The sequence below is a fragment of the Mixophyes fleayi genome, chromosome 5 (genome assembly GCF_038048845.1).
Source record: "Mixophyes fleayi isolate aMixFle1 chromosome 5, aMixFle1.hap1, whole genome shotgun sequence".
NCBI classification, from domain to species: domain Eukaryota; kingdom Metazoa; phylum Chordata; class Amphibia; order Anura; family Limnodynastidae; genus Mixophyes; species Mixophyes fleayi.
The window spans coordinates 189,784,841-189,809,622 of record NC_134406.1 but is presented as its reverse complement, the minus strand read 5'-3'; the positions used below and the strand labels follow the sequence as shown (position 1 = coordinate 189,809,622).

The 24,782-nt window shown below is 39.1% G+C and overlaps 1 protein-coding gene across 2 annotated transcripts in view; it reads left to right on the top strand.

Annotated features, from left to right (window-relative positions):
* LOC142158866 (putative phospholipid-transporting ATPase IIB) overlaps window positions 1-24,782 on the top strand; it is a 272,638-nt gene that overhangs the window by 237,180 nt on the left and 10,676 nt on the right. For both annotated transcript variants that reach the window (XM_075213200.1, XM_075213199.1), the window contains exons 21-26: window positions 9,983-10,072; window positions 14,817-14,961; window positions 15,636-15,700; window positions 19,287-19,442; window positions 20,489-20,553; window positions 21,516-21,624. In XM_075213200.1, the coding sequence (XP_075069301.1) occupies window positions 9,983-10,072; window positions 14,817-14,961; window positions 15,636-15,700; window positions 19,287-19,442; window positions 20,489-20,553; window positions 21,516-21,624 (630 nt within the window). The remainder of the gene's footprint in view (window positions 1-9,982; window positions 10,073-14,816; window positions 14,962-15,635; window positions 15,701-19,286; window positions 19,443-20,488; window positions 20,554-21,515; window positions 21,625-24,782) is intronic.

Below are 24,782 nucleotides of genomic sequence, written 5' to 3'. Positions count from 1 at the left end.
GCAAGACTACAATTATGTTAATTTGTTGTGTAAGGCCTTTAAAATGAAATTTGGAAGGCTAATCAATTGTTGGCGGTTTTGTTGTAGGTATACGTGTTTGCTAATATTTTAGCAAGCATGCAGTAAAAGTATAATTACCTTAATATTTGTTTCTCCTATTTCGGTTTGACTGTTAAAAGTGCATTTTTTTTAAACAACTAACAATCAAGCTATCCATAGACAGAAGCTATGAAAATAATTCTAATATAAAAAGTACAAGATGAAGGTTATAGTCTTCTTTTTTTTTAATCAAATTGTTACTGATTTTTCAACATGCAATAAGAATATGGGGAAGATAAAATAAACAGGATAATAAGGATGGGAGTGGTAAAATAATAAGAAAAGGGGAGTCATGGGCAATGGGTAAATGGAGCATACTGACATATTAACAAAATGTCAATAAAATTTACAGTATGATGATATATACACAGACTATCTTTACCCTCTACACACATTGATGAAGAATGCAACACTTAACAACCCTGTGCACAGTGGCAGAACTACCACCACTGCAGGATGTGGTGGGCGTTAATTGGGGCTTCTCTGTGCCTATGCCAGCTCCGCACCTGTTTAGAAGAGCAGAGCAGGGGCTTCCAGAGGGGCGAACCGGTATTGCCAGGTTCTCCCACAAGTTTTGCCATATTCTGCCCATGTCGTCTGTGCATTAAAACTTATTTGCAGTACTTGTTATAAAATTTATTTTCCTTTTGGGATATGAGGAGTTGAGACAATCCAGGTGAATAAGGGAGACCTTTGTTAGGGAACAAGTGGATAATTTATTTAACACTCTTTGATTATCTAGATTATGTGAGTGTGGGCGGTTTCTGTAATTATTCTAGCAAGACAATATAATATCCCTGTCAAGCTTTTCACCCTGTTTCAGTTTTTTCCTTAAGGATACCAGGGATATGATGAACTTTCCAAAATTTAGTAAGAGGGGACACTGGTGTGCTTAAAGTAATATAATTTTTATGTGTAAATTCAATATCTGAAGTGACCTAGGAGATCTGTACGAGAGAATCATTGAGTAAGTCTTCAGAAGTAGGGACTCTTGTAAGCAGTTATGTGGTTTATGATCATGGAGTGATCGGACCAAGTGGCCATTAAAATATTTGACTAGGAGATATTGCTAATAAATGTGGAGTATGCTAAAAAAATCTTTAAAGGACAGGTGCTAGTGTTACTTAATCTCTTATAATCTCTTGTGGTCATTTTGTTGATGCTGTATATCAATTAGGAAGTGAGTCTTAATAAGGCTTATAAGATGTATAGTATGAGACCAAGCGGAGGTCAAGTTGTTATTTTAGGGTGATAGAGACCAATCTATTGGAGAATGTAACTTTTTCTGAAAATCTTCTCATACAATGACTGCACAGTGTGCAGTAAAGCTGGGTACACACTACAGAATTTTCCACCAACTTTTTATGCTGATCGATTTTACATGCGATCGATGGACCAATCGCTCGGTCCATGGACTGCATACACACTAGCCTTGTTTAGGACGATAAAGGGTAGAGCGGACGTCCCTTTAGCGACTTTTTTCAGCCATGTTGTCGTGAGCAATGATTGTAATTTCGTACTCACTGTTGTGGATCGGTCGGAAATTTATACACACTACACAGCGGTAACGAGATTGGAACGAAAATATTAAACGGTACGACCAACCAAATGAGGTGACAATCGTCCATATGGGCAGACTTTCGACCATCGTGTCATTGCACACACTGACCCGACTTTTGAACGAGCGGTCGTATGTCGGCTGATTTAGCCGATTATTGGATGAAAACTGTGTAGTGTGTACCCAGCTTAAGTGTGTTAGAGATGGAAATAATTTATCAAAAAAGGAGTTGGAAGTGGTGGGGGAGCATTTATTGAAGCTCTTCTGATTGGAATGTCTCAATGCTGTCTGTTCTAACAATATAGCGTGTGTGTTACTCTGTTTTTCTGGGTGGACTTATGTTGGAAAAGGATATTAAAGTTAATTAAGTTTACTTAACGTGAGCAAATGCACAGAAAGGATGTGTGTGAAATCAATGTTTGAAGTAAGTTTTTATTTTATTAATTTAAAAGAGTGATGACAATTTTAGCATTGTCATTATTATGTTATATAATCATTATATTTTAGATCATGATTAGTCTTAATCAACTCACTCCAGTTTTTTTTTTAGGAGGGAGGAGGGCCATGACATTATGAGAAATGGTTGCTATTTTATTTTATTTTTTGCTTATTGAACATCAAATATATTCAATACTACACAATTCTGAAACACTTATCTTTGATTTAGCAATTGTACAAATAGTGTGGCAGAAAACAAATTGTTATTTATTAAAACTGGGAGGAGGAACAGGCTAAAAGGGAAGGGAAAGGCAGGGGGTAGGTCACATATAGAGAAACATATCACAAAAGGGAGGTTATGGTCCTGATTGGGGAGAGATGCAGGAGAATAATAATTTATATCAGTATTAGTAGTCTAGGGGGGAGACGAGCGCTTTCATAGTGCATTAACCAGGTTTTATTGATAAAATCACATACAAAATTTGCACTTACCAGAGATCCTCAGAAAGTGAGCATGACATATAAAAATCACAGGAATACTCGTATTTAGCAGTTTGGAGCAGCCCTCACAGATAGTACTGCTCATCCAGATTCTACGCATTTCGTCTGGAACGACTTCGTAAGGAGGGATGCCCGGAGACTTTGCCCGTGGAGATCGGGTCAGAAGGGGGGAGACGCACAGACTAAAGTCTGCTGGTGTGAGAGAAGCCGTGAGAAGATTTTAAGGATCACTGACACTGCACAGTACCGTTAATACTGTTTTTTTATCATAAGGTTTGCCTGATATCAGGTGCTATACAGACTTATCTCTGTGTATTGTGAACTTTGTAACGTTTACAATTTAGAATTAGTTTAATTATCTTTTGGGGATGAAGTATATGGTTTTGGTGGGAGCTAAGTGGTAACGAGAGCGGTAGACAACTCTTTCTTTGAACATCAGCCAATCTAGCCATTTAGCTGTGAAGTCGATGAACTTATCTTGGACTGAGAAGGTCAAGTCCTCTATGTTCATACAGAAATCTATTTGGCTGAATTATTCCTATATGGAGATGGGAGTATGTTAGATTTCCAGTGTTTCCAGGATTACGGCTTTTACTGTGTTACTTAAGTGCTTCAGCAGTGATCTCTTATATGTAGAGTTAGTAGTGTGTAGGAGAAACCAGAAGCTCTCGTCTTCTGGGACTTTCAGTGGCAATTATTTGTGTGGTGCTAGTTAGAATCCTGCACCAAAGAAACATGGGTGCATGTAAAGGACTCATGATCAATAGCTCAACGGTGGATAAAATTCCCTTGGAGGGTTTAATGATGGGCTGCTATAATTGAGAGGGTAAATCAAACTAAAGATGGCCCTACATGATCAATATAGAGAAGGTTAAGTATAGGTGCTGCGTGGAGAGTACCCCAAATCAAAAAGGAAATTGATAGTGTGATGATAGTGGGGTATCTTCAGGGCCATAACAGGTGCGGTCAGAGTGGAAGAGGAAAACAGGGTATTAAAAGCAGTCGTCCACCTTGGAGCTACACAATAATGTACATTTTGTCGGCATGTTTAACTATTAACAGGAGAACAACATTATAAACTATAACCTCTTCCTTAATAACTGTAGGAGCACTTTAGCACATAATTTACTTAAGGTTACATAAGGAGATGACATCAACCCCATATCAATATAGATCATATTAACATAGAAAACTTTTTCAAATGCGAAACATTAAACAAATTGCCATGGTGAAACATCCACAAGGCTATCAGTTATACAGTTATTTATCAGCCTGGATAAGGAAGAAAAGCTGTTATGGTTGGCATTGTAAAGTTTAGAGTGTAAAGCAAGTAATATTTATCATAGGATATAGAAGAAAACTCAGGTGGCTGCTGGTAAATTGGGAATACTCAAAAAAACATGACAGTGCTAAAAATCTAAAGCATAGATAAATAACAGGAAAATCAAACTCCCTATGGCAGAAGTAATTAAAGTATGTTGGGAATAGTTTATACAATACAAATGTTTATTGATATACAATCTCAAATGAAAATACGCACTTATATAAAAAAAACTACCAAATGTAGCATAAATCAAGACTGGTCTCAAACCCAAAATTCAGTGTCCATTGATCATGCACATGTAAGTATCTGATCCACTGGTTTAAGATATGCTGAATGGCGGTATAGTCCTACTTTCAATATTTGCCAAATGCTCCTGACACAATTAGATAGTGAGGTTTGTTCTCCACAGTTTAGTACGAATGCATTAACCAAACAATTTGCATGGCAGACCTTTAAGTATAAGCCAATTTCTCCTGTCACGATCCTGCAGTGATGAGGCTTATTTGACACAGCTCTGCACGGATATATAAAAACTACAGCCACCAGAGACATAGATGTTATTAGTCCTGCATGTATCCACAGTCGTCACGTGTTGTCAGGTTTCGTGAATATAGGCTTAGAAGGAGTTCACATCACCGCCCGGTGGCCACCGCGTTGAAGTTATAAACCAATTAGGGATCCAATGAACCACAACTTATAGTGCGAAATCGACCAGTGTCAGCAACTTCCTCTTACTCCTCGCTATCGACTCGTTTCGTTTAGCTCAGCTAAACTTTATCAAATATAAAGTAGGTATGGGTTGTACTGCTTCACATTAAATAGTCCCAGGTTCTCTTTCTCAATTAATTGATGAATGATCCTGCTCAAAACATCTGAGTCAGGTTTATTAGGATAATATAATCCATCCAAAGAGACATATTTCTCATATTTACGATGGACTCCCATACAAGTAAGAAGAAAAGAACCTACAATCCCAATCCAACAACATAATATACACTGAATAAAAACAGCAACAAGTACATTTAATTTAAATAACATCAATATTGATGATAAATAATAAGTGGATACATAAAAAATATATATATAATACATGTAATTATAAAAATGATTATTAAAAATATAAATAAAAACAGAAAAAAACTATTCCCAATTACAAAAAAGAGTAACATATTATTAAATCAGCATTATAACTCTATAGCATTACAAATTGATAGTTAAACACCACTATAATAGTATAAGTTCCCCAACTAGAGCTTACCCATATAAACGCGGCTAAAAAAGTACATATACATATTAGGCACATAAACCTATAACAGTTTAAAAATCAAACCGACAATTAAAATATGTCGCTGAAACTAGGAAAGAAGTATAGAGAGCAATTCCAATTATCTATATAATTTAACTGGTCAATGGTAAGCACTGTACCACTACAAGGATTAATATAGGTACAGGGAATAATAAGTATACCCCTATATAATCAGTCCTCAACATAGACCTTAAAATCTAACAACAATAATTTCTTACATTTTGCTGGTAAATTGGGGCTCAAAGGTGCCCTTTGTCCTCTCTTGCTGTGGCTCATAGTTTTCATTTTCGAAATGTGGAGAATCTCTGGTGATTCAATTTGTGATTTGGAGGTAAGCCAGTCAGGTAGAGATACTTTGTCTAGTTCAAAGATTTCACAGAATTTATCCATACCTTCGGGATCTTTTAAAGAAACTTGCTTTAGTTATGCTGGAAAGCCTCATTTGTACTTGACGTTTTTATTCATGAGCGATTCTGTCAGTGAACGGAGTCAACATCTCTGTTGAAGCATGGTCCATGACTTGAGCTCTGTTGCCTTTAAATTCTATACCTTCCAGGCGTCTAATGCGTCTAGCTTTTTCCTTTTTCACTATATAGTAGTGTAAACGACTGATTACATCACATGGTCTGTCTTAGTCCCTTGACAGCGGAACTCTGTGAATCATGTCAATTAAAATTTGGTTAGCAGGGCTTTGCTCAAGGATCTCGTTGAAGACATCTGTAAGACTAGAGTCTAGGATACCTTCAGGGATCTCCTTATTCATAAATGATTGTGCTGGCCTCTATTATCTAGGTCGTTGAGGCATCTCTGGAATTCATGGATCTCTGAAACTTGCATGAAGATGGTGTCTTGCATTTTACAAAAAACGTCTTCCTGAGCTTTCTGAGTCTCCTCTAGAGTGGTAAGCCACCTGAGAGATGTCCATCTGAATGGTGGAAATTTCAGATCTATAGGCTTCTAGTATATCTTGGCACAGTACTTCCATATGTATAAAAGGAGGGTTGTCTGATTGATATGAAGGAAATGGTAGATACAAGGTTGGCATTGTGAGGGATTGGCTCGTGCCCAGGTGGGTGAATGTAACAGTGGTTTTTGTAGTGCCCTTATCCGGTTTGCCCCATTTATTCGTTGTCATTTTAGATGGCTAGAATTGAACCATTTTGAGGAAATTGACTATGTCTGCATTTATAAATATATTGACAGTCCATCAACGTTCCCCGATTTTGGAAGAGGGGGTGGTTATTTCATTAGATGGTTTAGTATGGCATGTTGCCTACCAGCTTCCTTGAACTGAGGGCCATTGAAGCAGTGTGAAGTACATAGCTGGTGGAGGACCAAGGTGAGCCTAAGTTAGAGGTGAAAACTTGCTTGCAAAATGACAGTGCAACAAGTTTGGTCACCACAAGGTGGCAGCACTTCCATGGAGTGCGGCTGTACAGTACTGCAAGTGAAAGATTTATTACATTATCTAGTTGAAATTAAAACTTGTCAATGCCGTGGTAGTATGGTAACAGTATAGGTTGTAAAGTGCACATAAAGTGAGCTTGGTAAAACAGTGTTTCGGTGCTATGTATTTCTCAGCTGATGCTAGTGTTTCTTGGACAGAACCTGGGTGAAGTAAAAGGGTACAACAGGAAAGATCCCTACAGGTGTGAATTTAGGGGGCAGGATGTCCAGTAAGAAAGAATATAGAAGCTGGGGATGGGAGTGGGACAGACAAGTGAAAGTGACTATGGGTCAGTGCTAACATTTCATCTATAAATATAAATCTGAATATGAGAACATAACTATTAAAATACGAAAGTGCAAAATATTAACTATGGTTTCCATAACAGCTGATGTTTATCACAGCATGATATGAAAGAAAAACTGCAAAGAAGTATGTAAAAAAAAAAAAAAGCTTCTGGAAAATGTACCACAGCATAAATGAGACTATAGCAATCAATCAAATTATTAGTAAACTTAGCATGTAGTTATTATTTCAAAATAAATTGCTATAAACTGGAAAAATACTAAATATACAAATAAAGGTATTTAAACATACAGAAAAAATACTAGTATGGGCAGATGTGAACCATATAGATAGGCCTTCAAATACATATACTTTAATATGTAGTTGGTCACCCTTATGCAGCGATAACAGCTTCCACTCTTCTTGGAAGGCTTTCCACAAGATGCTGGAATGTTTCTGTGGGAATTTGTGCCCATTCATTCTGTAGAGCATTTATGAGGTCATGCACTGATGCTGGACGAGAAGGCCTAGCTCGCAATCTCCGTTTCAGTTCATCCCAAAGGTGTTCAATGGGGTTGAGGTCAGGGCTCTGTGCGGGCCAGTCAAGTTCTCTCACACCGAACCCATCAAACCATATCTTTGTAGTCCTTGCTTTGTGCATTGGGGCACAGTCATGTTGGAATAGAAAAGGGCCTTCCCCAAACTGTTTCCACAAAGTTGGAAGCATAGCATTGTCCAAAATGACTTGATATGCTGAAGCATTAAGATTGCCCTTTACTGGAGAGAAGGGGCCTAGCCGAAACCCTGAAAAAAAGCCCCATACGCTTATCCTTCCTCCTCCAAACTTCACAGTTGGCATAATGCAGTCAGGCAGGTAAGGTTCTCCCGACAGCTGATCGGCCATGGAAACCCATTCCATTAAGTTTTCGGCACACAGTTTTTGTGCGTACATTAATGCCAGTAGAAGTTCGGAACTCTTCAGCTATTTAATCAGCAGAGCGTTGGCGACTTTTACGCTCCATTCGCTTTAGCAGTCGTTGACCCCACTCTATGATTTTACATGGTCTTCTGCTTTGTGGCTGAGTTCCTGTTCCTAAATGCTTGCACTTTCTAATAATATCAGTTACAGTTGACCGTGGTATATCCAGCAGGGATAAAGTTTCACAAACAGTCTTATTGCAAAGGTCGTATTCTATCACAATACCACGCTTGAAGTCACTGAGCTTTTCAGACTGACCTATTTTGTATCACAAATGTTTGCAAGTGAAGACTGCATGGCTAGGTGCTTGCTTTTATACACCTCTGGCAATGGGTCTGATTGAAACACCTCAATTCAATAATTAACAGGTGTGGCCAAATGCTTTTGTGTATGTAAATTTAGTTAATCTTCCTAACGAAACTTCATGTTTAGACATTCGCGAGATGTGTAAAATACAGGAAATGTTACTGGATAGTAGCGTTTTGTGCAAGGAACTTGATATAGGAGTGTAGTTCATGTCATGAACAAGTGGATAAGAATCTTCATTGTCAGGATTGCCTACTGTAATACATTCCCATGGATTTCTGCTGATCGCTACAGTTCCATAAGATGGTGTTCATGTATTTATGTCTGACTACTGCATGTACTCCATTTCTGGAAGTGATGAGACTGAATTAAAATTAATTTCATGTTTTTTCAGAATGGTAATAAACAGTTTTAGTTTGACCATTTCAGTGTACTGTAGCAACGTCATTGAGTAGCTGGAATTGCTGGCCCTCAATTGAGAGGGCTCAAGGATTTCCTCTCCAAAATCTATTTAGTATTTTATGAGGCTGGTTGAACCACTTTTTCCACGTTAGATTTAATCTTGTTACTGCATCCAGCTATGTTGGCTGTTCCAGCCTGGAAGACAGAATTTTTTTTTTTTAAGTCTACTTTGGTGACCTGGTTGATTTTGGTCATTATCTGAATCAGGTGTATTGCAGAGGAGTGAAGCTTACTGAGTCGCACCATCTAGTTCAGAGATTTGGACGTCCAGTGTTCTGCATTTTTGTGAGCGTTAGATTCATTTTCTTGTGGTGCACAGCCACAGGTGCTTTTTAGTCACTGTTTGTGGTTTTTATTGATTGGTTTCTGCCACTTGATATGTGTTGAGTTTTGGGAGCTTCCCGGCTAAGTGACAGTTATTCTGCGAGGTAACTAAGGCCATGCAGGTCCTTTTCTAATTTCCTGTTAATCATAAGAACGTTCAAGGGACATTTATGATGATTGTGCGAGCAATCACACTATTTCTGAAGTAGCTATGACTTATTTTCTAATACATACTTCACTCATTCATGTAGCTTTGCTCAGGCTACTTGGCTATAGAGAGCACTATCAGTTATTTAGTGATAGTAGTATATACCTGTTGTTTTCAGTATAGTGAAAAGTGACTAGCTGGACGAAATATGTTATTGCTAAAGATAGGTTTAATTTTTGGGGTTTTTTTCCCGTTTTACCCAATAGAACAAATGGTGACCCTCACCAGTGGTAAGATTTAATATTTTATTTTTATTTTTGTTTATTGGTAGAACTGAAAGGCCAAATATAGGCTTTCAGTTCCATTGAGCATGCACAAGCTGTCTTGCCTGTTCACGCATGTGCATATCTCCAGAGAATGCCCCAGCAATGCGGTAAGTTATCCTTACTGCTCCAGGCCAGCATTGCCAGGTCTGCTGAGTTTCGCATTTTTTGGCAAATTGCAGTGTTAGGATTTTGCCACAAAAAGCAGCAATAAAAAAAATTGACTTATCACTGGGGAATGGGCCAGTTGATAAATTGTCCCCTTGGAGAGCGCAGCAATAGTAAAGAAAAAAAAAAAGCACAAAACAGCAGCTTCAACAATTAAACCGTAACAATGGACACTTTTAGACATAGACACTGATAGTCAACTACATATACATTATATAGTTGTTCAGGTGTCTTGCGATTTTGCAGTGAGCTTTCAAAAACACTTTCGTTAAAATGTCTAACTCTTAAATTTTTTTGTTTTTGTTTTATTGCAGGTCACTAGTAGAAGTGATGCTCACTTAGAACTTAATGCTTTCAGAAGAAAACATGATTGTGCCTTGGTAATAGCTGGGGATTCTCTTGAGGTAAGACTTGCCTATCATGGTATTACCACGTCCGTTGTTTAGTATAAAAACACATCAAACTTTTAGGTTCTCAAATTTGAATAACTGTTATTCAGTATATAACACCACCTGGATTCCAATTCAGTGTCGCTCCCTATAAGGGGAAATGCCAATCCCCAGCTACAAATTCACAAAACCAAAACAGATAGGGGCACACAATTGTAATAAAAATATCTGATAGTGAATACTACGGAATATAGTGTCAGAAAAAAACCTTATTTATTACATATTAATACAACAAATGGTGTATATAAAACATACAATTTTAAAAATACCAGTGAATAATTTCAAATATAACCAATGACACATCTCTAAACTGATGTCATATATGACTCCATGGTATGGTAATACAAAACCAAATGTCAAAATCAGAGAATAATGTAGATTTTCAACAATAAGGGCTCATATTGTTATCTGTATACAATGAAAAAAACGCATGTCCATATGTGAGACTGAATAAAGTTTCATGTGCAGCGCGGACTCATGTATAAAAGCTGTGCAGGTATCCGGAGTGAGTGACTAGCTCACTCCCGCAGTAACAGATATCTTTAGTAAACTCTCAGCAGGTGTAGTGCCAACGTATTTTGATATCTAGAGCTATTCATTATGCCCTCTATCCTGGCTAGAGCCCTGTCCAAGGTGATAAGAAGCAGCCTATCAGCATGATACTACTGTCACCATGCCTCACCATAGTTATGGTGTTCTTTGGGTGATGAGCTGCGTTGTCTTTGCACCAAACATATCTATTACAGTTAAGTGGCATTTGCTACTCATTCAGACATAGATTAATTTCTAACCCTGAATACAGCATATATACCCAATTGCTTGTGTGCGACCTTTTTCAATTGCAAATTATCTTAGCATTCCACTCTGAATCAGGCCCTATATTACCACAGTCAAAGCTTGGGTCTTTGGATATGAAATAGAGGAGGACAAATGGACAAACTGGAAAAAAATCTTTCAGATGACACATGCAAGCTCCTCAAGCATGTGTGTGGTTGAGCTACAATTCAAACTACATTCTTGATGGTACAGATGTCCAAATCCTTCTCTCCTCCTGCTGTTCTTTTCAGGTTCTTCCCCCTCAACCCTCCCTCTCCTTTTCCTCCTTTGAGGTACACTCTATCTTCCTATTCCACCCAGTCCACCTCCGTGTTGCTGTTATATACCGTCCTCCTGGTCATGTCTCCCAATTCCTTGATCACTTTGCCACCTGGCTCCCTCAATTTCTCTCCTCTGACCTTCCCTCCCTGATCTTGGGGGACTTTAATATCCCTATAGACAATCCCTCAGACCCTGCTGCCTCCAAACTTCTCTCTCTCTCCTCCTCCCTTGGTCTCTCTCAATGGACCTCCTCTCCCTCCCACCGCTGAGGCCACTCCCTTGATCTGGTTTTTTCTCACCTCGGTACTGTCTCCGACCTCATTAATTCACCTTTTCCTCTCTTGGACCACCATCTCCTCTCTTTTAGAATCTCTCCACCCCTCCCATCGTCCTCGTCCCCCAAGGTTACTCTCACCAGGCGCAATCTTGACACAGTTGATCCTACCACTTTCTCCTCCCTGAGTTCGCTCCTCTCCCCAATTACCACTCTTTCTTGCCCTGATAAGGCTGTTTCCTTTTACAATCACACTCTTACCGCTGCACTTGATTCTGTCGCCCCGACTGTCACCATCAAGCTTCGTCGGTCCCCGCCGCAACTGTGGCACACTAAACTTACCCGCTTTCTTCAAAAATGCTTCCGCAGTGCAGAACGGGTCTGGTGAAAGTCACACACTCATGTTGACTTCCTCCACTTCAAGTTCATACTTGACTCTTACAGTTCGGCCCTATCGCTTTCTAAACCATCTTTCTTTAAAGCTCTCATTTCTTCCCAATCCTCCAACCCCCGTCAGCTTTTTTACACCTTCAACTCCCTCCTCTCCACTCCCCCCCCACGCTCTCTGCTGTCGACTTTGCTACTCACTTCACCTCCAAGATTGAGTCTATACGTCATGACATCTCCCAGCAGTCCCTCCTTACCCCACCCTCTCCCCCACTCCATGACCACTCTGTCCCCCTTCTCACCCTCCTCTACTGCTGCTATCTCTTTTCTCCCCTCCCCTCCTGCTAGCTCACTCTCCTTCTCTTCCTTCACTCCGGTATCTGCAGATGAAGTCCATACCCTACTCTCTTCCTCTCCCCCTCCACTTGCACACAGGACCCACCTCCTCCGCTCCCTCTCTCTTGAAACCTGCTCCCACATTGCCCACCTCCTCAACCTATCCCTCTCCTCTGGAATCTTCCCCTCCTCTTTTAAACATGCTCTTGTCTCCCCCATACTCAAGAAACTGTCCTTGATCCCGCCTCTCTCTCTAATTACCGCCCTAGTTCACTTCTTCCTTTTGCCTCCAAACTTCTTGAATGGGTTGTCTACAACCGTCTCACCTCCTTTCTCTCCTCTCACTTACTCCTTGACCCGCTCCAATCTGGTTTTCGCCCCCTCCACTCCACTGAAACTGTCCTCACTAAGGTCAATAATGACTTTCTCCTCTCTTAATCTAATAGACACTACTCCCTTCTTATCCTTCTTGACCTCTCTGCTGCCTTCGATACCGTTGACCACGCACTCCTTTTGCAAACTCTCAAATATATAGGCCTATGTAACACTGTCCTCTCATGGTTTTCCTCTTACCTCACCAACTGCTCCTTCTCAGTTTCTACTCATGATTCTACATCACTCCCTCTTCCCCTACCTCTGGCGTTCCGCAAGGCTCCATTCTTGGCCCCCTGCTTTTCTTCCTCTACACCTCCTCCCTTGGTGTCCTCATCCGCTCCTTTGGCCTTCACTACCACCTCTATGCTGATGATACCCAAATTTATCTTTCATCCCCTGACCTCTCCCCTTCCCTTCTGTCTCGTGTCTCCTGCTGTCTCTCGGCCACCTCATCTTGGATGTCCCAACGTGTCCTAAAACTCATTATTTCCAAGACTGAGCTTATAGTCTCCCCCCTTCCAGGAATCTCCCACCTCCCCCCTCTCTATTTCTGTTAATAACACTACCCTCGTTTCTGTCCCCCAAGTCCGATGCCTTGGGGTCATCCTTGATTGCTCCCTCTCATTCAAGCCTCACATGCTGTCCCTCTCAAAATCCTGCTACTTCCACCTTCGGAATATATCAAAGATACGCCCCTTTCTCACCACGGAAGCTACGAAAACCCTTGTTCACTTGCTTGTAATCTCTCGCCTTGACTACTTTAACTTCTTTCTCTCTGGCCTACCTGATTCTCACCTTGACCCTCTTAAATTTAAACTCCTCACCCTCACCTTCAAAGCTCTTAATCAATCCTCCCCTCCCTACATCTCCAATCTGATCTCTACCTACACTCCTACCCGTCCCCCCCTGCTTTGCCTGTGACCGCCGCTTCACTAATCACCTCCTCTCACTCCCGTCTTCAGGACTTTGCCCAGGCTGCTCCCCTGCTGTGGAACGATCTTCCACGTTCCATCAGGTTAGCATCTACTCTCAAAGGCTTCAAGCGTGCCCTTAAGACTCATTTCTTTATTCAAGTCTATCAGTCCTCCTCCTAACTTCCTTGTCCTGGCTCTCTCCTCCAGTTAGTACCACCCTATTTGTGTCTCCCCCTTCCCTTTAGGATGTAAGCTCTCAGGAGCAGGGCCCTCTTTCCTTGTGTGCTCCTTCTACTATTCCATCACTCTCTGTACCTCTTGGCCTGCTTCGCTAGCCCTGTTTTCTTAAACTTCGGCCTACTTCTCGCTGATTTCTACCATCCCTTTCACTATCTGTCCCAGAAATAATCTGGTTTGCTTTACCTTGTTACCTGTGTTTGTATATATTTTTGTTCTTTCTGTATCATGTTGTGTCTTGGTTCTCTGTTTTCCGTACATGCAATGTACGGCGCTGCGGACCCTTTGTGGCGCCTTATAAGTTAAATATAATAATAATAATAATAATAAAACCTTTAACAAGATACAATCAGGGACATCAAACAAACACCTGTTGGAGATATTACACAGGACTAACTAACCCTCTTCCTATCTGGTGGGAGTATTCGTAATTAAGATCTTTTTGGGACTCAAAGCTATGACTTTGCAAAAAGATTCTGGGAGAAGAGGTGCCCAGGAATCTGATGCTCTGGTTCATTAGTCTAAGATGTCAGTCAAAATCGATTTATGCACGAAGATGGATGATATCAGTTGTGTGGCAGGAGATTGCTGTGAGACATTTTGTAATACCAGGTTAAGGTGGTTAGCCTGTAAATATTCTGCATTCTATCAGACATCACCTCTCAGTTCCTCCCAAGCCAAATGCTTAAGCGAGGCAGGAGCTGTGAGACATGAGGTTTAGTGTCTGTTACTCCTAATCTCATTTTCAAACCTGGCTCCTTTTTGACTGTCTTCTTGGGAGCTGAATATAAATGCACTGGCTCATAGATTAAGTATTCAAACCTTATACTTGTCAAAAATATGAATTACCCAAGATAGGATGATTAATTATTTGAGTCATAATTAACTGAGCAACCAAAACATCCATTACTGTATCACCAGGCTTATTGTGACTTTGCCTTCTATTGACCTGTGCACTGTTATATTTTTGAAAATTCATAAACAGAGTTTTAAACCAAATCTAGCTCTCTAAGAAGCATAATGCGTTGATGGAAGTGTATTAAAAATTAAACATCACCTTCCTCTTTGCATTCCATAGGTGTGTTTAAAGTATTATGAGCATGAATTTGTTGAACTTGCATGTCAGTGCCCTGCTGTTGTGTGCTGCCGATGTTCACCGACACAGAAAGCTCAAATAGTGAAGCTTCTTCAGCAGCACACGGGAAGACGCACATGTGCCATAGGTGAGAAAGCGCTGCAAACCATTCATTGCATGTTGTACCACATATATGTGACATTGATGGATCCACTGACAAGGCAGTAAATAAATTAAAACTTACCATTCTCAGACGTATTCATATAATTTGATGCCAACATTTTAGGCTATTTGCTATACAAATGATTACAAAGTAAATTATTAGTCATTTTCCATTACTCCTGTTGGTACTTTTGGAGCACTAGTAAAATGTGATATATGAGCTGCTGAAAATGAAAAAGCTTTATTGGCAAGAAACATTGTAAACCGTTTTACCACAATACAACCCTTTTTTTAACTGGAATTCAGTGGGTGCGCAGGAAAATCTGTTATGATCAGGTTGTGCCCGGAAATGAGCGCAGCTGATGCAGGAAATTCAATTTCCCCCTTTGAATTACCCCCTATGCAATGCTTCATAAAAGTTTACACTTTTATGTCCAGGAAATATCATTTACAATAATGTTCTGTTGGACTTTATACAGTCACATTGCTATGATTCAGATCTGCTTTGTTAATATAATCTTAGTCCAAACTGATCACCTCCATGAATGATCATCTGCCCCTTTGCAAGTTGCTTTTTATATGAGTTATCTAAAATATTTCTTTTTTAGCCATCCACATGTAGTAGAAATTGTAATGTAATAACACTTTGTCTTTTTTCAGGTGATGGAGGTAATGATGTGAGCATGATCCAAGCAGCTGACTGTGGCATTGGCATAGAGGGAAAGGTAACATTTCATTAAATTTGCTGATAGGTTTACTGACCTGTTTTCAAATGCTCACACATATCTGTTGGTGGAGATAATAAAATTGCTGCATTTCTCATGATACTATGCACAAGTCCAAATATTTTTTTTCTGGCTTATGATAACTTCCTGTCGCTAAGGATGAACAGACAATTATAAAACATGAAGGAGGAGGATCCTGCTTTCAGTTTTACAGTCCTACAGTCATGGCCAAAAGTTCTAAAAATTACACAAATATTATTTTTCACAAAGTCTGCTGCCTCAGTTTTTATGATGGCAATTTGCCTATACTCCAGAATGTCATGAAGAGTGATCAGATGAATTTCAATTAATTTCAAAGTCCCTCTTTGCCATGACAATGATCTTTATCCCAAAAACAACATTTCCACTGCATTTCAGCCCTGCCACAAAAGGACCAGCTAACATCAGGTCAGTGATTCTCTCAATAACACAGGTGAAAGTGTTGACAAGGACAAGGCTGGAGATCACTCTGTCATGTTGATTGAGTTAGAATGACTGGAAGCTTTAAAAGGAGAGTGGTGCTTTTCAACAATTGTTCTTTCTCTGTTAACCATGGTTATCTGCAAGGAAACATGTGCAGTCATCATTGCTTTGCACAAAAAGGGCTTCACAGGCAAGGATATTGCTGCTAGTAAGATTGCACCTAAATCAGCCATTTATCGGATCATCAAGAACTTCAAGGAGAGGGGGTTAAATAGTTGTGAAGAAGGCTTCAGTGTGCCCAAGAACATCCAGCAAGAGCCAGGACCTAAGTTGATTCAGCTGTGGGATTGGGGCACCACCAGTGCAGATCTTGCTCAGGAATGGCAGCAGGCAGGTGTGAGTACATCTGCACGCACAGTGAGGCGAAGACTTTTGGAGGATAGCCTGGTGTCAAGAAGGCAAGCAAAGAATTCACTTCTCTCCAGGTAAAACATCAGGGACAGACTGATATTCTGCAAAAGGTACAGGGATTGGACTACTGAGGATTGGGATAAAGTTATTTTTTCTGATGAATCCCCTTTCAGATTGTTTGGGGCATCTGGAAAAACGCTTGTCTGGGGAAGGAAAGACGAGCGCTACCATCAGTCATGTGTAATGCCAACAGTAAAGCATCCTGAGACCATTCATGTGTTACTTCTCAGCCAAGGGAGTGGGCTCACTCACAATTTTAATTGGAATAGTTTCCTCCGCACTAGGTATTCACAATCCCGATCGCCTATGAATAAGATAGCCTTATGCTGTTTTAATTCATTACAATCTGAATACTAATATGGGGTTCTGACTACTACTATATAGAGGAGGATAAAATCTTTTCAAAGGGTCCGATGCCTTATAACGATAGCTTTACACTGCCTTCATTGCCAGCTAGCTAAACTAGATAGAGAGCCTATCATTATTGTATGCAAGCTATCTCTAATATAAATAGCGTTAGCTGAAGATAGTTGGCTCTTATACCCTCTTAGTGAATCTCAGTCGGTAATTATAACCTCTGTATTACCACCATAGATATCTACCCACGTGGGAACCCGCTCACCATAGTTTGTCTAGATATCAGTGTTTGGATAAGATATTAGTCAGATCTACATTTACATTTCTTAGGAGTATGTTCCTCAAGTTGATATATTCTTGGGGCATTCATTTTGACATTCTCTTAATATGAATATAGAATTGACAAAAGACTAATTAGGTGGATAATACATCTTTATTTGAAAAATAATGTTGATCACAGCCTAAGATGTTTATTAGATTGATACTTACAAGTAACACATTGGTGCCTATATAAATCAATATACTGTTCAAATACATACGCACCAAGGCCTGGCGGCATAGCTTCCATTTTTTTATGATATTTTAACTTAAGTCTATCATTTTCACCATTTCGCTACTAGTAATACTCAGGACAATATTGGGAACACTCTTTTAAATAATTAATTTGAATTGATTTAATAAAAATATTTTTTAATACAAAAGTGAAATAACACAAATCACTGCGTGTCCCATTAAAACATGTTTTTCCTCTTTTGCTTGTTTGGTATTCACTTACAATTTTGACTAAGAACACAGCCATGAATAAAGAATGGCACCAAAACATCCTCCAAGAGCAACTTCTCCCAACCATCCAAGAACAGTGTGGTGATGAGCAATGTCTTTTCCAGCATGATGGAGCACCTTGCCATAAGGCAAAAGTGATAACTCAGTGGCTTGGGTATCAAAACATAGGGGTCAATGGCCAGGAAACGCCCCAGACCTTAATCCCATTGAGAACTTGTGGTCAATCCTCAAGAGGCAGGTGGACAAACAAAAACCCTCAAATTCTGACAAACTCCAAGCATTGATTAGGCAAGAATGGGCGGCTATCAGTCAGTATGTGGCCCAGAAGTTAATTGACAGCATGCCAGGGCAAATTGCAGAGGTCTTCAAAAAGAAAGGTCAACACTGCAAATATTGACTCTTTGCATAAACTTAACGTAATTGTCAATAACAGCCTTTGACACTTATAAAATACTTGTAATTTTACTTCAGTATATCATAGCAACATCTGATAAAAAGGTCTAAAATCACTGAAGCAAGAAACTTTGTGAAAACCAATACTTGTGTCAATCTCAAATTTTTGGCCATGACTGTACATTACACCTAAAATAAAAAGTGTCTGCTGCTGAAACTACAGAAAATTGTTGTATTAAAGTTGTTTAGGTGTATCAAATTGCAAACCATCCATGTGATAGCTTCCACATATTTTCCCACTCTCCCGGATTGTTCCGGAGACTCCCGAATTCCGCGTAAGTGTCCCAGAAGAGCAGGCTAATGTCCTGCATCATGCCCACTTGCTAATGAAGTGTTCACGATGGGGGTCTCCATGACTCGTTTCACTATGAGTCACGTCATTATGACCCTGTGCCAAAATGCTATTTTGATAGCATTGTATCATAGACAAAATTAAGTGATTATTGGTGCAATTACTCCTTCTGCACTTGCACTTCACCTCTGCCTCGGAATCACTTGGAGGGCAGAAAAACATAGTTGACAAATATGAGCTTCCAGGAGCAGGGTAGCTGCTCAAGTATCAAAAGACAATACAGTACAAGATAAGGAAAAATACATGGTAAATTTAGTATAAATCACTCACTAATAAATTGTCATACTCAGGAAGCAAATGGGTCAGTGTTGCTACTATGTTAAGTCTGAATGTATATAGAAATTCCTCATAGCCCCAGACACAGTGTGTCTGAGGTGGCTGACTGCCCACTAAGTTCCCATCAACAAGTACTTTTGCTGGGGATAAAATTGTATTGGCACCTGCCAGTGGTCGTTCCTCGCTCCAATGGTTTTGTTTTATTTATGCTCCAAAGGAATTTTGTTCCATTTCTTTATGCTTGTGGAAAAAAGGCTTAAACATTTGTAGCATCACCTATAAAACCCTACAACACTGAAAAGCCAGCATGCCATGCAATCTGTGTTTATTCTGATCAAATGTGTTGGAGGCAATTGGAAAACTGACCTAGGGGCTGGCAATTAAGCCTGGACTTGTTAACATCTGATTGTTTTGCTAATATTTTTATTGTAGGAGGGAAAACAAGCTTCTCTTGCAGCTGATTTTTCCATCACCCAGTTTAAGCATATTGGCAGATTACTGATGGTGCACGGTCGGAACAGTTATAAAAGATCAGCGGCACTAGGGCAATTTGTCATACACAGAGGCCTTATTATTTCCACTATGCAGGTAACATCATGTTTATTTATTCCTTTGATGTTATTGTATAAGTAAACCACAAAGTAGACACATTCTGTAGAAAATGTAACAATGTTTTTCAAAATTACAAGCTAAATATTTTAAATCTGTAATAAATTAAAATGATGCTTTGTTATGTTGTTTGGATACATATTATCCTGCCTTTAAAGTTCAGAATAGCTCAGTTTACTGGCTGGAAAAAATTACAAGTTGCTCAGTGTGCACTGCCATAGTTCTGTGAAAATCTGCCCCTCTTCCATAGTCACTTTCTGGGCTCAATTACAATTCTGCCTTGACAGCAGCGATGTATGATATAGCATGTAGCATTTTTTTTACTTGGCTGATAGCATTTACAGCTCAATGCAGCCCAATTTTAACCACACCATTGCCGACATCTGAGATTGTAGAGCTGGTAAACGTCAGCATAAAATAAACATTTATCACTTTCACACCTGTTACATAACAAAAATTAAGACAGTTTGACAGTTGGATTACAGATACAAAATATACCCACTGAAATGTGTCACAGACCTAAAACAAAAAAATCTGTAATGGCCAATATCAAGTAAATCTTAAGGGCACTATATAATTTGTACACGGTACAGTATTTCAGTTTCCCTACTATCCTTGTTGAATGCAAAATTGAGAAACCAATCCACATATCATTTATCTTATTATCTGTTTAGGACTTTGTAGTCACGCACCCCAAACTTACAATTTCCATGCAACTTGTCACTGCTGTCATAAAATGGGCACTGCTGTGTCTCTAAATTAAGTTGTCATTCCAATGTTGTGTAAAACAAAAGAGATGCCTCCGCACCATGAGTAAATACAATGTTTTCTGTGATAAGTCATAATTGTGTGTTTCTTTACTGACGTACATATATGATCCTTCTGCGCACAATGTTTAGACAGTATATGATATGCCTTTTAAATATTGATTATGCCTTAAAATATGTTTATTTGCCAAACTGTGTCTTACTGTAGTGTTTAAAATGTTAAATGTATTCATTTTTCATTTCTTACTTCCTTTTAAGGCTGTGTTTTCCTCAGTCTTCTATTTTGCATCTGTTCCTTTGTACCAGGGATTCCTAATGGTAGGGTAAGTTAAAACTAGTATTTATTTGGTGACAACTTGGTAACAAAACTATTTTTGTTTGATTACATCAGGGCCAAGATCAGTTGGTTGCCTTTTAATTATATCTAAAGGAAAATGTTATAATTAGTTTTTCCCATATTATTCATGCACTAATAGTTAACATGGCGAGGAAGCAAAAAATAATGTCCTTTAAAAACCAACAACAGATATTTTCAGGCAAATGAAAGTAATTGACACTGGAGGGGTTCTATTCAGCTGTGTATCCACACCAGGTACATGGTGGTTTTCTCATTGACAGTAATGATGAAGCAGCTAAGTAACAGGCACATGAACTACTGATGGAAGAGTCGTGAAATAATCATTTACCGCATATATTTGTGTAGTAATTGTATCTCATCAAGAATGTTGGAGAAATGCATTAATTCATAAATTGCAACCTACCGCTTGCAGTCCTCTTTACTGCCTCCTCAGCAGGGGTTCCCTGTCGCGTGGTAACATCATGCTATTTGTGCTGTTCTCGTGGCTCAGATTCCCTGAAGTGCTATGTATATACTTACTGTGGCTGATGTCTTCACCCACTGACTACATGACTCCAGTATCTTGTAAATGCCAAACTAATGAATTAATGCAAAAGCTAAGAAGCCTTATGTCAACAGATAAAGTGGACCAAACTCTTCTTTTTGGGCCCTTGTGCTAATCAGATAGGTACCCTAACAATATGTGTTGAAAATGCATGTTCACAGTTCAGATATCACCTAAAACACATTTTCTATGATGTTATATGGACAGCGCTATGCTCATAGTTCTGTTATAAGATGATACTTAAATTTTCACTGTGAAGTTTGTCTGTTAGGATTCTGTTCTTACTAAATATTAACAGTTTAACAAAAAAACTTTACTTATCAGGTTAGTAAGCAAAGCATTTGTATAATTTACATTACAAAGTGTGTTATTTATTTTCCAAGATATGCAACCATCTACACAATGTTTCCAGTCTTCTCATTGGTACTGGATCAAGATGTGAAGCCAGAAACTGCTCTACTCTACCCAGAGCTGTATAAAGACCTCACAAAGGTAATCTAGATACATCCAGCAACATTTTTACAGCAAAAGATAAATCATATAGCAAAATTCTAAATATACACTCAATGGCCACTTTATTAGTTACACCTTTCAAGTACTTGCTAGGATCCCCCTTTGCCCCCAGAACAGCTGGAATTCTTTGTGGCATGGATTCAAAAACATGCTGGAAACATTCATTAGAGATTCTGGTCCATGTTGACATGATAGTGTCACACAGTTGCAAAAGATTTGTCAGTTACACATCCATAAGAAGATAGGTAGACTGCTTCCATAAAAGGATGCACATAGTTAGCAACAATATTCAGGTAGGCTGCGGCATTTAAATAATGCTCAATTAGTATTAAGGACCCTAATGTGTTTCAAGAAAACAATCCACACACCATTTCACCACTACCAGCTGCAACATTGACACCAGTCAGGATAGATCTATGGATTCATGTTGACCCTACAATCTGCATGTTGCAACAGCAATCAAGATTTGTCAGATCAGGCAATGTTTTGGTGAGCATGTGACCACTGTGTAGCCTCAGTTTCCTATTCTTAGGTCACAGGAGTGGAACCTAGTGCGGTTTTCTGCTGCTGTAGTCCGCCCATTCTCCTCTGACCACTTTCATTGACAGGGTGTTTTCGGCCACAGAACTGTTGCTCACTATATGTTTTTTTGTTTTTGCGTACCATTCTCTATAAACTAGAGACTGTTGTGCTTGAAAATCCCAGGAGATCAGCAGATTCTGATATGCTGAAATGACCACGTCTGTCACCAACAATCACTCCACGGTCAAAGTCACTTAGATCACAGTTTTACCCCATACTGGTGTTTGATCTGAACAATAACAACCTCTTGAGTATGTCTGCATGTTTTATGCATTTAGACTTTGATATTTGCGTTAATAAGCAGGTGTACCTAATAAAGTGTTCACTGAGTTTGTGTGTGTTGTTACCGAGTAGGGGAACTGGTGTCATCTCCTGGGGTAGATGATAGTGTGTACCAACCGAGAGATCACACAAGTCCAAGGTTTAGGGTACAACTGGCCTCAGACTTATTTAGCAAGAAAATAAAAGAAACTTCAAAATAAACACCTTGCCTGTCCGGCACTAACTAAATAGAAGTTATTCCTAACTAACAAACTAAAACAAAACATAAGAAGTCCCAGCATGCTTTTCTCACAGCAAATATCAGGCTTCCTCTTACAGAGACTCTGCAGTACATTTCCCCAGGTAGTGAAAGACTGAAGCTGCCCTTTTAAACACAGCTCACATGTGCCAGCATTAATCAGTCTCACAGCAGAACAGAGCCCTGGACTGTACCTTGTAAATGGAGCCCACCCTTCTATTTCCATCTACAACCCCAGGGACCCTTCACCAACTTTTCCTTAAAGAACTGACCATCTCACTGGGAGCATTCCCCCAAATATAATCACTCTCCTTTTGGTTTCAAAACATGTAGGTTATAAACCTGGGACTAATATACCTGCCTGCAAACACTATTCAGTGTCTTTGTCATATTTCATCTGTTTTTATTTTAAAGAACTAGGTGCTTCATTCATTTAACATTCCTGAATTTGATCTGATGGAATTGTCATTCTTTGGTGTGGCAACTAAAGCTGACCATACACTAGCCAATTAAGGGGAGACATGTACTATTTTCATCAGTCACTGCTCCATCCTGCTATAATGACCACACGCCAGTATATCGCCATAGAGATTAATGATTTCGCAGTAAACTTTTTCCCCTCCTTTATTCACTTAGCACTGACCAAAATTAAAAAACAACCATGTGCACAAACCCTTACTGCTGTCCATAAAAAGTATATTGATTTAGTTCTGTAGTCATGTAAGGTGTCAGTTCAGTGATTGTACAGCCTGGTATGCCGTACGTCTAGAAATTGCTGGTATGCCCACCACCATCTTGCCACTAAACTTGGTTTTAATTCAGGACTTCAATCAAGGTTCAGCATTTTCTCTTAGGGCTCTGTCTGAGCGCTTCAAGGAGATGGATTGTGACCGCAGCACCGATATATTAATTAAATCGACACCCGTGCACAAGGATCAGCATTCTAGAACATCAATTGTAATAATGCTCAGTGAGGAAATGTGTATTATCTGGATGTGGGTTTTTAAATGTTGTTCTGCGTAACCTCAGTTACATTTTGAGATTGTTGGGGTGTGCTAAAATAATCTGATAAAATATAAAGGGATATTTTGCATGACAACATGAAATACAAGGACCACCAACTATCTATCTATTGTATTTTCTTTATTATTATATGGATATAAAATAAGGGAGGGTTAGGTGAAAATTAGATGGGGGAGAGATTTAATAAGAAGGCAAAGTCCATTTATAAGATGTGGTACAAAATGTAAGTACAGTGCATAGATAGACAGTGGGGATGGTTAGGTACAGTACCTCTAACAATTTAAATCTACTTGCACCATTGCCATTCATTACAGTTCACTAGATGATTATTTTAGTGACTTTACAAATAAATGGTTGTATGTACATTACAAATAATGAAGAGTACTGCACTCACAACTTAAAGTATATTAAAACATTGCAAATAATGATAGAATAAAAAGGTATTCACTGAGATGCCTGATAAGCCATATGTAGACGCAATTAAAATAGCTATTTAATCTATTCATTTTTATTTGCCTTTGATATATTATTTTTATGATGCTAACCGTACATTTAAAGTGTTTTAAGATGTATTTATGTTGAGTTATTAAGACAGGTCAGGAACATTTCCCCTCAGTCGTCCTTTTCATTTGTCTAAAGTATCATATGTCCTCTTCCTGTAAACAGTAGGCACTCTATTTCTTCCAACATTTAGGGGTATGATTAGTGTTGAATTCTTCCTTCATATATCTAGTCACTTCAAACTGCCATCTCTAGTAATAATAATAACAATAGTAGTAGTAGGAATAAAAATACCACTACTACCAAAAATAATGATTTAGAGTTTGTTGTAAATTGGGTGTAATTGACAGTCAAAAAGCTGCACGTAAGAACAGTATGTATGTACATTCATTTGCTGAACAGTATGCATGTCATAATCCTTTATGATCCAGGAGTTATGATCTAATCCGTGGGTGGCTACTATTCTGAAACTGGTCATCATTGTTTATTTGTATGGCGGCACAGTTTTAGT